This window comes from Anolis carolinensis, chromosome 2, assembly GCF_035594765.1.
Source record: "Anolis carolinensis isolate JA03-04 chromosome 2, rAnoCar3.1.pri, whole genome shotgun sequence".
NCBI lineage: Eukaryota > Metazoa > Chordata > Lepidosauria > Squamata > Dactyloidae > Anolis > Anolis carolinensis.
In genome coordinates this window covers 227,078,922-227,091,397 of record NC_085842.1, presented here as the reverse complement: position 1 = coordinate 227,091,397, position 12,476 = coordinate 227,078,922, and the positions used below count along the sequence as shown (strand labels likewise).

The following is a 12,476-nucleotide window of genomic DNA, read 5'->3' as shown; positions in this document are numbered from 1 at the left end:
CCCTGATTCTGCAGCATTTAGTTTTGGCATTTCTTCTCCAGTGTAGATGCACCCTAAATCAGTCTCTTCAATTTTCAAGTTAATGGAGAATTCAGAAGTTCCTCTGAAATTCTGTTGGACTCAGCAATGTTCTTTTCAGTGCCAAAAGGAATTAATTAAAATTATGGCAACATCTGAATGAGCAGCATTTACAGGTGTGGCCTGTATTTGTTTACAATGTGTCATTAAGAATAACAATTACATCCTGTTTAATTACTGCTCAGGGCACACCAAACATAATCCAGTTATGATCAGGGTAGTGTGTGTTTTGGATAAGTATTTTTTTCCCCATTTTTTGCTTTTGTGAAAAGAGCTGCGAAGTATCAGGTGTTTCTAAGCTACCCTGTTGCTTGCCTGGAGAACGGAAATACTGAAAGCATATTCTGTATCAGATGTGCCTGAGCTAGAAAGCCATTCATCCAAGGCTATGACATTATAATCACTCTGTCTGACTGTTAGGCTCTCTGGTTGAGCTTGTAATTTCACTCTTGAATGTGATCACTAGCATGTGACTGATATGTCCATTTATGTGTGTCTACTGTCATGTGTTATGGAGTTATTTGTGTTTGGTTCAGTCTCCTGATAATGTTTAATTCACACATCTTCACACCAAGTATAATCAAAATATAGGATTCATTATTATTCATGGTTTCAGATATCTGCAGGGAGTCTTGGAATTGATCCCCTGGGGATATGGGGGTTACACTGTATTTTATATGCATTTTACTATTTTTGATGTTTATAATGTCCAACATTCCAATGGGGCTTTAGGTAAACATTTGCTAATCTTTACCATAGCAGTATAAAGGTAGATTTATCTTGTGCTATCCCCATTCTGAAAAGGAGTAGGAGTTGCAAAAGGAGGCTTTCTAAGAGTTCAACAGTTGATGTGGGCTGAAGTAGTGTTGCTGTTGAGAAAGGTCAAAGGTTCCTACTTTTGACTAAGCCTGTTAAAGAAATGTTTAGTCAGAGAAATAAGGAAGTTGAGGGGGGGAGGGAATAAAGGAAAACAGGTAGCATTATGGGTATTAAATGGGGTGCAACTTTATTTACAATGTAAAGTGCATCACACAAAAGTTGTTGAAACACATGGCAAGCAGTGACAAAATAACAATACATTACTTGAATATAAAAGTTGGTTTTAAAAGAAGGGATGATGCTTCCTTTGGGGATTGTAATACTGCAAACAGCCATCTAATTTTACCATCCAGCCTTTTACCACTGGGTATCACACACTGTGCCAGCAGTGCTCTCTCTTGAAGGTTCTTTCTGAGGCAGCTTTTGAACCCATGCAAATTGGAATGTGTATAAAATTTCAGTATAGAGTGCTTTTAAAAAATCCTCTTGGATGCTTGATCATAGTGGAAGTAGGGGAATTTGAGAAACTATTATGAAAAACAACAATAGCACAATTTTAATTTTTTATTTTATAAACAACTCATGAAACTGAAATCACACACACAGTTAAGGAGCAAGACTCACTGAACTCAGTGGGACTTACTTCTGAGTAATCATGCTGGCTAGAACTGGCCTGGACATACCACTTTAGTTTGGGAGTATATGTGTTAACACTTGGCAATGTTTTTTTAATCAATCTTCCAGCTCAATGTGAATTAAGTGGCACATTGCATTGCATTATGGAACTATTTATACTACTTTAAACAACAGGAAAAAAAACAAAGCTGGAAGAAATTTTGATGCAAGTCAATGTAAGAACTTAACATGTGGATTGTTTACTAAATATTGTAAAAATAATGAACAAGTTCTTTATTTTGTTTTGGAGAATGATAACTATGTCCTCTCATTTTAATTTATTAAAAATGAGGGCTTTTTAAAACTTTATTTCTTCTAAATATGTGAACCCCCACCTCTCATAAGACCTTATACAAATTATTAATGTATGCCTGTATGCATGAGAGAAGTGAAACTTATATGTGTACAAAAAAGCTCATGGATAAAATGAGATGATTTTATGAACTATTGTTATCAACCTCCTTTTAGTATGGGCGATTTCTGGCAATAATCAGACATGGAGAGCTTCCAAACTAATTAGTGATCTTCCTAAGTCATCAGGATGTATTGGTTGTTCAGCATGAAATTATTTTCCCATGCTCACTTGCTGCCACTCTACATATGTATAAATGTGTGGGAAATACAAGTGAGAATAAGTACAGGTTGAATATCCCTAATTTGAAATGCTTGGGACAGAAGTGCTTTGGATTTTGGATTTTTTAAAATTTTTTGGAATATATGTATTTGCATATACAGGCAGTCCTTAAGTTATGAACAAGATAGGTTCTGTGGTTTGTTCTTAAGTTGAATTTGTATGTAAGTCAGAACAGGTTATTTTAAAGTATAACTCTAGTTATAAGCTTTGCATAACATAGGGAAGGGTTAACACCTCTGTGGTATTTGTTTTTCTGTCTGTGTCCCTGTTGAGAAGATTTCCCCTCACTTTCTCTCCCCGTGATAATTGGATTTTGAAAAAATTGGCTTGTTGTGGAAACAAAGATTGGTGATTAAGCTTCAGTGTAGAGACCTTTCCCCCATGATAACTCTTTCAAGAGTCAATTTCCCTTCTGAGGGATAGATTTCTGTTGTCCCGCCTCAGATTTTAACTATGAGTCATTTGTTAAGTCGGATGTTTGTAACTCGTGGACTGCCTGTACATACATAATGAGATATTTTGCAAATGGGGCCCATGTCTAAACACAAAATTTATTTATATTTTCTATATACCCTCAATATATAGCCTGAAAGTCATTTTCTGCTGCTTGTTTTTAAAGAAACTATAAACCCCATGAAGTGTCTGCAATATTTTGATAATTTTGTGCACACTGGGCACACTGATTCATCAGAAAACAAATGTGCCACTATCTTAGACACCTATGTGAACACATTTAGATTTTGGAATTCCAGATAAGGAATGCTCAAATTTTATACTATTTTTATTATTTTTCAGAGTATGTAAAGACATTGGCAAACAGGACACCATGTAACTCTGCACAATTTAAAAAGGAGAGAGAAATGTATAGGGCAGATTCATGATCTGAAAATTTTAAATATGCATCCTACACAATTGCATCACAGCTTCTACAAACTGCCTATAAACTCATAATGTATGAAGCCACTATTTCCATCCAGTTTTGCCAAAATAAGAAAAACCAGGTGTAGTTGCAAAAGCCTGCTTCTCAAATATTTGTGTGTGTGTGTCTCTGTATTTACATTGTGTTATTATGTTGCTATGAGTCTTAATAGCAAATGCTAATGATGGGAGGAACTCTGTTGTATAAAAGCTAATGTTGCAGGCAATGTAACATGAAACAAGGAAGTGTGCAGGAAGACACTTTCTCAGTTGCATTATCATATGGGTCACAGTAGAGCACTTTACTGTAGAAACCAAGAAGGCCATGTTGTATCTACCTACGCATTCATGAAGCAAGCCACAATCCTGTCTGAACCACAAAATAAAACAATCAGGGAGGGTAAAAAAGCACTGGGGTGGTCTAGTTTCTTTAGCATAACTCAGGAAGGAAAGGGTCTCTGTTCTAGAGAAAATATCTGGTATGGAAGTGTAATTGTGACAAAGAAAATGTTGCAAGCATGAAGTATGTTCCCCAGGAACTATTTTTTTCCTGGCTACAAGTACCAAACAACATTGTTTTCCATTTTGTTTGGTCCTGGCCCATTTTCAATGACTAAATAATCCTGGTTGTGCATTCTGATAATATCTATTACGAAACTGAACTACAACTCAGTTGTCTTATTTGGAATCACTTAGTCTGAAATGGGACATAACGATGAAACTCTTTTCAGAAATAAATATGCTGTAGCACTTAGGAGAAATGAAACTTTTTAATCTAAGACAACTGGCTACTAGTGACCAGCTTTGAACAGAAATATGATCATGTTTCTTTTGCTAGGATAGTGGGTAAGAAATGTACTGTATAAATAAAGTGTACCAATAATAGTTAAACAAAGCTCCCAATTTCCACTTGATTAACTTATTTCATCTTGAAATAAATGACAGCAAAACACCAAATCAACATATGTGTGTTAAATATGTGAGCAATAGATCTATAGAAAAAAAAAGAATTCAATGTATGTCAGTCCTATAAAAAAAAGGTCTGAATTAAAACAAAACAGAATACGAAAGGTACTTGGGTGACCCTTTACTCCCCACATTTGTGTTACACAAAGTGAGCTGATCTGTGTATGAGGGTCCCAGGTTGTCAAATCATTAAATCCCATGCATATGTGCATCCCACAACATACTTAAAGAAAAGGCTAGATTAGGTCCATTACTGATTACTATTAGTCGCAGTTCTTAAAGAATCAAATAATTCAACAGGACTCTGGATTCTGTCTTTCAAGCACTGGCGGTTCAAGCTATGTGAAAAACCTTGAAAATCGAGGTAAGTTGGAGGTGGTTTGTAATGATATGGGTGTTTGTGGACCAGCTGTTTATCTTTAAAGAAACAATAAATCCCACGAAGTGTCTGCAAACCTTTCATCATACATAAAACAGATTTCAAGACCAATTTATTAAAATTTTCCATCAGACTCCTATAACTAAATATTTCATCCTCCACAACTCATGATATATAACAAATTTGCAAAAGGCAATTAAGGACAAAACCAGATTTAGTAGGGTTATCACTTCTATGTCTGTCTATTTACATATAAAATTTGGGTGGGAGCATTTTCTAGAGCAATTTTTAAAAGCATGTGGGAAAAGAGTATGAACACCTTATTCCCCCAGACCTTTGTCAATTCTCCACTGATTCAAACAATCAATTTTGTTCCAGTATTTGAAAGGGGAATTGAAAAAAGAGGCTCAAGTCACTGACTGTAAAAAGGTAATATCTGGGAAGGAAAAGGATCCAGCATGGCTATCTCATGCTTTCCTTTTACATACTTGCAACATGAATGTGGATGAAAAATAATAATAAAAGAGATATTCATTTGCCACCCTCAAATCAAGTTTGGTCCTAAAGTTTCTTATCTGAATGGTGATAAAGCCAACAAATGCTCAGGGATTTGCAACAATAGCAACAGAAAACTGCAAATTCTTTCTGTGGGCATTATTTGTACCTTTGTGTATTGACAGCAGTATAAATGCTATAATTCTACATGTGAAAAAATGGCTCCTTTCAAAATAAAAATATAAGAAAATATAATACAAAATAATTAAAAACATTTTAAAAACCTCAGATAGTTTAACAAACCCTCCCCCGATTTGACCTTACAGGGCCTGAAGTACCAAGGCCTGCTGGATCAGAATAAGAATGTTCATAGTAGTTGCTCTGAAGTTAAAAGTGGTGGAATCCAGTTTTCCTTTTCCTAGATTAGCACACAGAAACACAAAGAAGAGTGAAGGTCATTAAATATATATTAGGGTACACTGTATTGTGAAAACTGATGCCCTGATTCAGCTAAACCACACAGTCTCAGACACAGGTTTATGTAGATGTATATCATTCACACATCTTTCACACAAATAAGTGCACACTCTTTTATATATTAAGATGGGAACTCCATCCAGCATGCACATCAAATATTAGGTTATTTTTAATTAGGCGTGTAAAGAATACTCATAGGTTTGTTTTCCTGTCCTCAATGAGAAATACTGTCCTGACAGCACCTTTAAAGAAAATGGCAAACCGCTGCAAGACATTTTCATTTTGGGATTTTGCAACCAACCAATAAAATATTCTTTTTAAAACAACCAATGTTGTGGTCCTGAAAAGTGAACAATTCTTATAATCTAGACCAATAGGGATAAAAATCACACAATGTTTCATTTTTCCAATAAGTACAGATTTACACTGACAGTTTCAACAGGACTGATAACACTATGTAACAAAATCTGAAAAAATATGTTCCTGGTTTGAAATTATTATTTTCTGTTTAATTGTACAGTAATTTGAAAGTAATTGTTGTTATAATCCAGAAACTTCATTTTTGTGGCTGCCACAAACTATGTTGAATTGGTTGAGTCTCTATTATCATTGGAAAATTATAGCCAAATGTGCTGCAGGAAGTCCTGCAAAAACAAAGTTTTTGGAGTTTAATAACCCTTTTCCATTTTTTTAAATGATAGAACCAATTAGGAAATGACATTTATAACCCAGGAACAAAAATCACGTTTCATAGTGTAATTTGTCTAAATGTAAGTGGCAGAAGATTACATTTCGTTTCTTTGCTGTTCAAAGCAGAAATGCCATTGCTGATAATCTGAATACAGTTGCAGCTTGACACACTTTTACTGCCCTTGCTCAATGCTATGGAATCCTAAGATTTGTAGTTTGGTGAGGCACCAGCACTCTTTGGCAGAGAAGACTAAAGATCTTGTAAAGTTACAATTCCCACGATCCCCTAGCATCAATTATGGCAGTTATAGTGGAGTCAAACGGCATTCATTCTACTGTGAAGATGTACTATGGGTCTCATCATAGTGAGCCACACAGATCAGAGCCAACACAAAAACCAGACTAGGGTTATCATATATTAATATGGGAATCATCATTGCCAAATGGGTTAAGATGGAACCATGGGCAACCTTCAGGGAAATGTCCTGAATTAGGCTGCTTTGTCTTGCTACTTGACAGTGCCCCCAAGGACTCTATAAAGCTAGCGGGTAGGTACCCTAATTGAACAAGGAAAGACATCCTATTATTGTTGTTGTTGTTTTTTGACAAAGTTCTGGGACCCTCAAACTGGGAAGCTGAATAAGAGGCTCAAAAGGCAAGTAGGGAGTTTCTTTGAATAGAGTTTTTTTTTTAAAGATACTACTAGAAACTTAAAACAGATTTAGCTGTTTTGCAGTCTTTATCAAAAGGTCTCAATGGTGCCTAGGCATGACCTCTGTTTTTTAATCACAGTTTAGATCAAACTATTTCCTCTTAGATAAAAACTCTGATATAAGAAACTTCTTCATTGATATGAGAAACTTCTTCACTTACCTTGAACAGTCGTGCCCAGTCCATGGTGAAGTGCAATGGCATCGATTGGGTCGAACACATTTTCCACCATTTAAGCATGGCGACTGACAGACAGCTGTATCAGAAGAGCATGTTATTGATTGTTTTTAGGTTATGGCATCTTCTTCACAATTATTAGAATTGTTTCCACTGAATATTGTGTGATTGAATTAGCAATTGGATTTTACTACATAGCAGAGGGCTCCTTTTTGTTAATTATGGAAACCAGAGAACTGGCCTGGTGTAGGGATTTGAGTGTTAAGACCTATTATTGCAGTGGCCTCCTTCCAAAGGAAACCACACCTGGTCCCCCACCCCTGCCATAGCTTCACAGCAACCATGCTCACACAGAAAATGCTTTAGCTTTACTAAATGCTGCTACAAGCTTAAAGAGTCTTACCTTGGTGGCAGCGTGATCCAGTCCACCCAATTGGGCAATCACACTGATAAGGAGCCACACAGCGACCTCCATTAAGACAATGTAGGATGCAGATTGCTAAAAAGGCAAGGAAAAAATAAAAGGGCTATTGATTGAAAGCATTAACATCATTTACCATGAGAAGAATTGCTGAAACAATAGTGGTACTATATAACGGTAAAGCGAACTTAAACCTTTGCTGTGTTTTTGTGGGCTGCAATAAACAGACTTACAAAATCACAGAATGACCATGTAAAGTGGGCTAGAGTGGAAAGATAAAAACAAAAAACCATCACACTATAAGAGTGCTTTTCCAAAATATGCCACAGTAAAGTGAATAAACAAAATGAATTTATTCACAGATGGGAAGCATGTGATGGATGATTCACATATGAGCAGATTTATTAGCTTGTGACAAATGTGTTTCTTAGTAAATTCCTGCTCACTTTCAGCCACACTAACCAATAGTAACATTGTTCTGTAAATGCTTTCGGCATATCTGGGACTCAACAAGGATCAATTTCTGGCACATCACTACAAATGCCAGGAAGGCAGTCAATCAAACACAATCTCACTTGCACACAACTTTTTGGTGGGAAACAAGTAAAGGTTAAACAATATTCTTTAAAATAATAGGCACAGGTACTGACTTATATAAGCAAGTTGTTAACATTTGATATATTAATATGGAAGTTTGAAGTGGTACAAGTAAGCTTTGTGTAGAATAGCTACAATTATAGATTTACTTGAAAAGTGCCATATACACTGATGGTGCTATATAAACAAACAACAAAGCAATCCTGTACAATTATTTTGCTATTCCATGTTTTCCAATTGCTCTTTCATGATAACCTTCAACATTTCAAAATTGGAGGTGTCATGAAACATTAATTGTTGGCAACCTTATCATTAGACCCCTTGCAAAATGATACCATTAGGTAAGGCAGCTCTAAGTTTCCCTCCTAGCATGCTACAACCTACCTCCACTTTCTTCCCTAACCAAGGAATAGCCTTGATGGATTTAGACAGCTGTCTGCTTGTTTGGCTATCAAAAAGAGTCAGTATGTGAATTGGAGTGGCAGATTATAATGACTAGGAGCATAAAAGCTATCCCTAAGTGTTGAGGTTGAGTTTTAGGATCACTGTCAGAACTAAGGTAAAGAAATGAACAGTGACACATCAAATGCAGAGCCCGATTCTGCAGGGAGATTTGCATCTGCCTCAACTCTGATTGAACTTTGTAGACAGAAAGAAAAACAATCCTAGAATGTTGCTTCAGAGGCTCAACAATTAGAAAGGGCAATTCTTGGGATCACCATAATCTGTGTTGTTTTCAGGCTGTGGGATGTGCTCCTCTCAGGGCCCTTCTTCAGTGGCCCAAATTCATGTGAAATCTGCATTTAAAGTGCGGATTTCACACAAATTTGGAGGCCACACAGGGGGCCAAAATCCCACATTTTGGTGAGGGGGTGGCCAGATACCCACTCGTGCCTAACCAGCATCGGCATGGGTGAGCATGGCCACCCACTCCCTGCCCTCTTTAGGCCGTAAAAAGGAAAGAAATGTCAAGTCAAGTCAACGTTATTTATACCCCCCACCCCATCTCCCTGTGGGGTCTCGGGGTGGCTTATGGATTCTTACCGATGCATTTTGTATCTAAATAACGCAACATAGTTTTGGAGAAGTGAAAGGAGATTTCCCCCTCCAGAACTCCACTGCATAATTTAGGCACACTGAAACCTCCAGCCTTGGTAAAGACCATTTTCTTTTCTTTTTACATGCATAATGGGGTCTAGGGAGGAGAGGATGGCCCTGCCATCATACTTCCATGGGCTGCCTAGCTTAGGCAGGCGGAATAGCCGTGGGGACTGCCCCTAGGATCGCAGAGGGCAATCCTGAGAGGCAGTCCTCACAAGGCCTACACATAGGAAAATATTGACCTTCCTGGAAGGTGTTTTTTAAACTCTGCATTGTTTAGATGCCTCAAAATAATACACTCTACACTACATTTTAATTGGGGGCCTCACAGTAGCAAAGCAGTTTCCACTCTCGGTTGCATTTAGAAAGATGAGGAAGAAACACTTCTTCAACTTGGTCTTTTAAACTATTTTTAAAACTGAATATTGTTATTTAATTAACTTCAGTGAATTGCATTATCTGTTCTGAATATGTTGACTTTTTGATGCAAAGGCAGAACATTTTAATAAATAAAAATATTAAGACAGAAACAAAAAAATTGTACTGTACTCACTCTGCTATTTTAAGATCAGCACGGCTCCCTTGGATCATAAACTACCCCTGTTGTAATCCAATTACTCTAAGTTTCATAACCAAAATACTATCACTAACAAATCTCTGGTACCTGTCCTTTAAAGCACTGTTTCTTAAACTGTTGGTCCTGACCCCAAATGTTGGGGTCCCCAAATATTGGCAACAATAAAAGTTTTCTGAATGTCATCTAATTTACAGTGGACTCTGCAGAAGATGCTTCACAAAAAGGAAAATCAGCTTGTTTAGCAATACTTGAAAATGCTGATTTATTATCAGTAAATGTTTGATTTTTTATACCTATTTGATATACCTATATACCTGGGGTTATGTAAAACCTTCACGGGCAGAAAGAGATTGTGAGTGAAAAATGTTTAAGAAGCCCTGAAGCAATTTCAGATGACATCAATAGGAATTATGTTCTTATTAACATGGTCAGATCTAGATCTTTAAATTATATTTATGAATATTTAAATAATTACCTTAAAAACACTTTATTGTGTTTCACTAATCCAGGAACTGGCAACTTTGGTGGGATCAGGGAACTAACATTTTGTCCTGAGACAAATGGGCCACTAAAAATGCTCCTTGAGAAGAAAAAAAAACCTAGAATGTCTATTTCTAGTTTTGGAAACAGTTTATTTTTAAAATAGTAAAACACTGCAAGGACATGCTGTAACTTTTTGAAAAGGTAAGTTGCCAGTTGCTGAAGACTCCTCGGAAGACAAAGCACTCATTTGCTGGCAAGAAAAGAGCACCCTACATAAGGTAGATTGTGGCCACATAAACAGCCCTGATGTTTTGCACTTTGCTAATCCCCTACCTTCCTCAATATACATCATGAATAAAGCAAGGTCTCACTTTCTTGGAGAGAAAAGAATGTGGCACATTGTATTTTCAGTACAACATGAGCAAGTGAAGCTTTAAAAATATATATGACAGTGTGTCATCTCCATTTACCTGTGCATACAACTGCTCCCCTTTCAACTGCCTGCCTATGTTTCCTTCTCTGCAGTGCAAATTTATACTTGCATTTCTAGAAGCCCTTTCATTTTGTTTACAGTTAGTAAAATTCTAACAAATGATATGGTGCACCAGATGGTCCTTAAGTTTATCTTGTTGCTCTGCATATCTTTGTTGTTCTAAGCTTGCAGTCTAAAGGAGGAGTTCTGAATATAGTTTGTTCTAATATCCTGTTTCCCTGCAAATAATACAGTGTCTTATATTAATTTTTGCTCCCAAAGATGTACTAGGTCTTATTTTCAGGCCATGTCTTAATTTTTACATGAAGAATTCACATTTATTGTTGAACAAAAAAAAAAAAGAACATTTATTATATAGTGTACAGTAGTTGTCATCACAAACCAGCATAACCAGCCAAACTGCGAAATCCTATCAATAATTTCTTGTTACTACCATTATTTCCATGTACATCAATCTATGGTACGTACATTTACTGATCCTGCATGCTTGGTGTTCTGTTTGGCGGGAATGCTACCAAACAAAAACTTTGCTAGGTCTTACTTTCAGGGGAGGCCTTATATTTAGAAATTCAGCAAAAACTCTACTAGGTCTTATTTTAAGGGGATTTCTTATTTTCAGGGAAACAGGGTATTTGCTACTATTGCGGTACCTCTTCACAATTGAACTGCCACAGGCTTGCAAGATGAAATATAGAAGTCTTCTGCCCCTTTAATCGTTATGTAGAAGACAGAATTGCTGTGGTGTTGGAAAAACTGCAAGGGCAGTGGGAAGGGGTTGCAACAGTGGATCTTACAATTGTAGCACTCCCTCTGTTTATCCTAGAAGCCTGTGCACCACCTGTCCTTCCTCCTTGTGCTCTCCTGTTCTACTCTCTTCTCTCCACCCACCAGCATTGACAGGTGTCCTGTATTTTAAAGGACAGTCTCTTATTTAAAGCAAATGCTTGTGTCCCATTTTCTTGCTCTTCATGTCCCATATTTCACAGCATCTAGAAGGCCAACCTTACTAGTACCCTATATACCTGTACATTTGCTAAAAAAAAACCCACCAAAAATCCTGGATCGACTCACCCATGGGTCAATATAAGTACTGTACTTGAACTCTTATATATATAAAAAGGAAACATTCCCTTCTCCGAGTAGAGTGGAGAAGGCAAGAGTTTAGTCAATTCCAGGAGCAAACATTGAATTATGCACATATGGTAAATAACCCAAATCAGTGGCCATTTCTCTTTGCCACATTTTCAGAAAAGGAAAGTGAGATTATTCTCTTCACTACAGGTGGGTCTTTCAGCTTCTCTTAGTGAGATTAGTGAGAACAAGTGAAGAGAACAATTTAGCAGGCATTTGCACCTGAAGCTGTTGTCAGCATATGGCTGAAAGGATAGGAAAACACTGTATTTGCTTGAAAGTTTTGTTACTGTATCTTTTTTCTTTCAATTTGTCACTAGTAAAACTGTATATTGCTACTTAGCTTTATTTCAGTGTATCTTTGAATCTAGACTGAGAGGGAATTTAGTGGATGATCCCCCCCACCGGTGTAAGATCTCTACACAATTTGAATCTCTGATCATAATGGATTATACAAAGGGATGAGCAAAGCAATCTCTTTATTCTGACCTTAGCCAAAATTAGTCAACCAACATGAGGACTAGGTGACACAATAGCATGAGTAAAGAATGTTTTCCTCTAAAAAGCCAGCAGTGCAGAAAGGTCTTTTCTCTTCTCTTTTTCAGTCTAACACACTCCACAGCATTGTCATGAGAATCAAAAATGTCACCGAAT

The 12,476-nt window shown here is 36.8% G+C and overlaps 1 protein-coding gene across 3 annotated transcripts in view; it reads right to left on the bottom strand.

Annotated features, from left to right (window-relative positions):
* Positions 1-1,058: 1,058 nt before the first annotated feature.
* Positions 1,059-12,476, bottom strand: part of svep1 (sushi, von Willebrand factor type A, EGF and pentraxin domain containing 1) — a 145,704-nt gene continuing 134,286 nt past the window's right edge. For all 3 annotated transcript variants that reach the window (XM_016997358.2, XM_062971841.1, XM_008120499.3), the window contains 3 exons: positions 7,423-7,518; positions 7,005-7,098; positions 1,059-5,382 (listed from right to left, as the gene is read on the bottom strand). In XM_016997358.2, the coding sequence (XP_016852847.1) occupies positions 5,352-5,382; positions 7,005-7,098; positions 7,423-7,518 (221 nt within the window). In that variant the 3' untranslated portion in view covers positions 1,059-5,351. The remainder of the gene's footprint in view (positions 5,383-7,004; positions 7,099-7,422; positions 7,519-12,476) is intronic.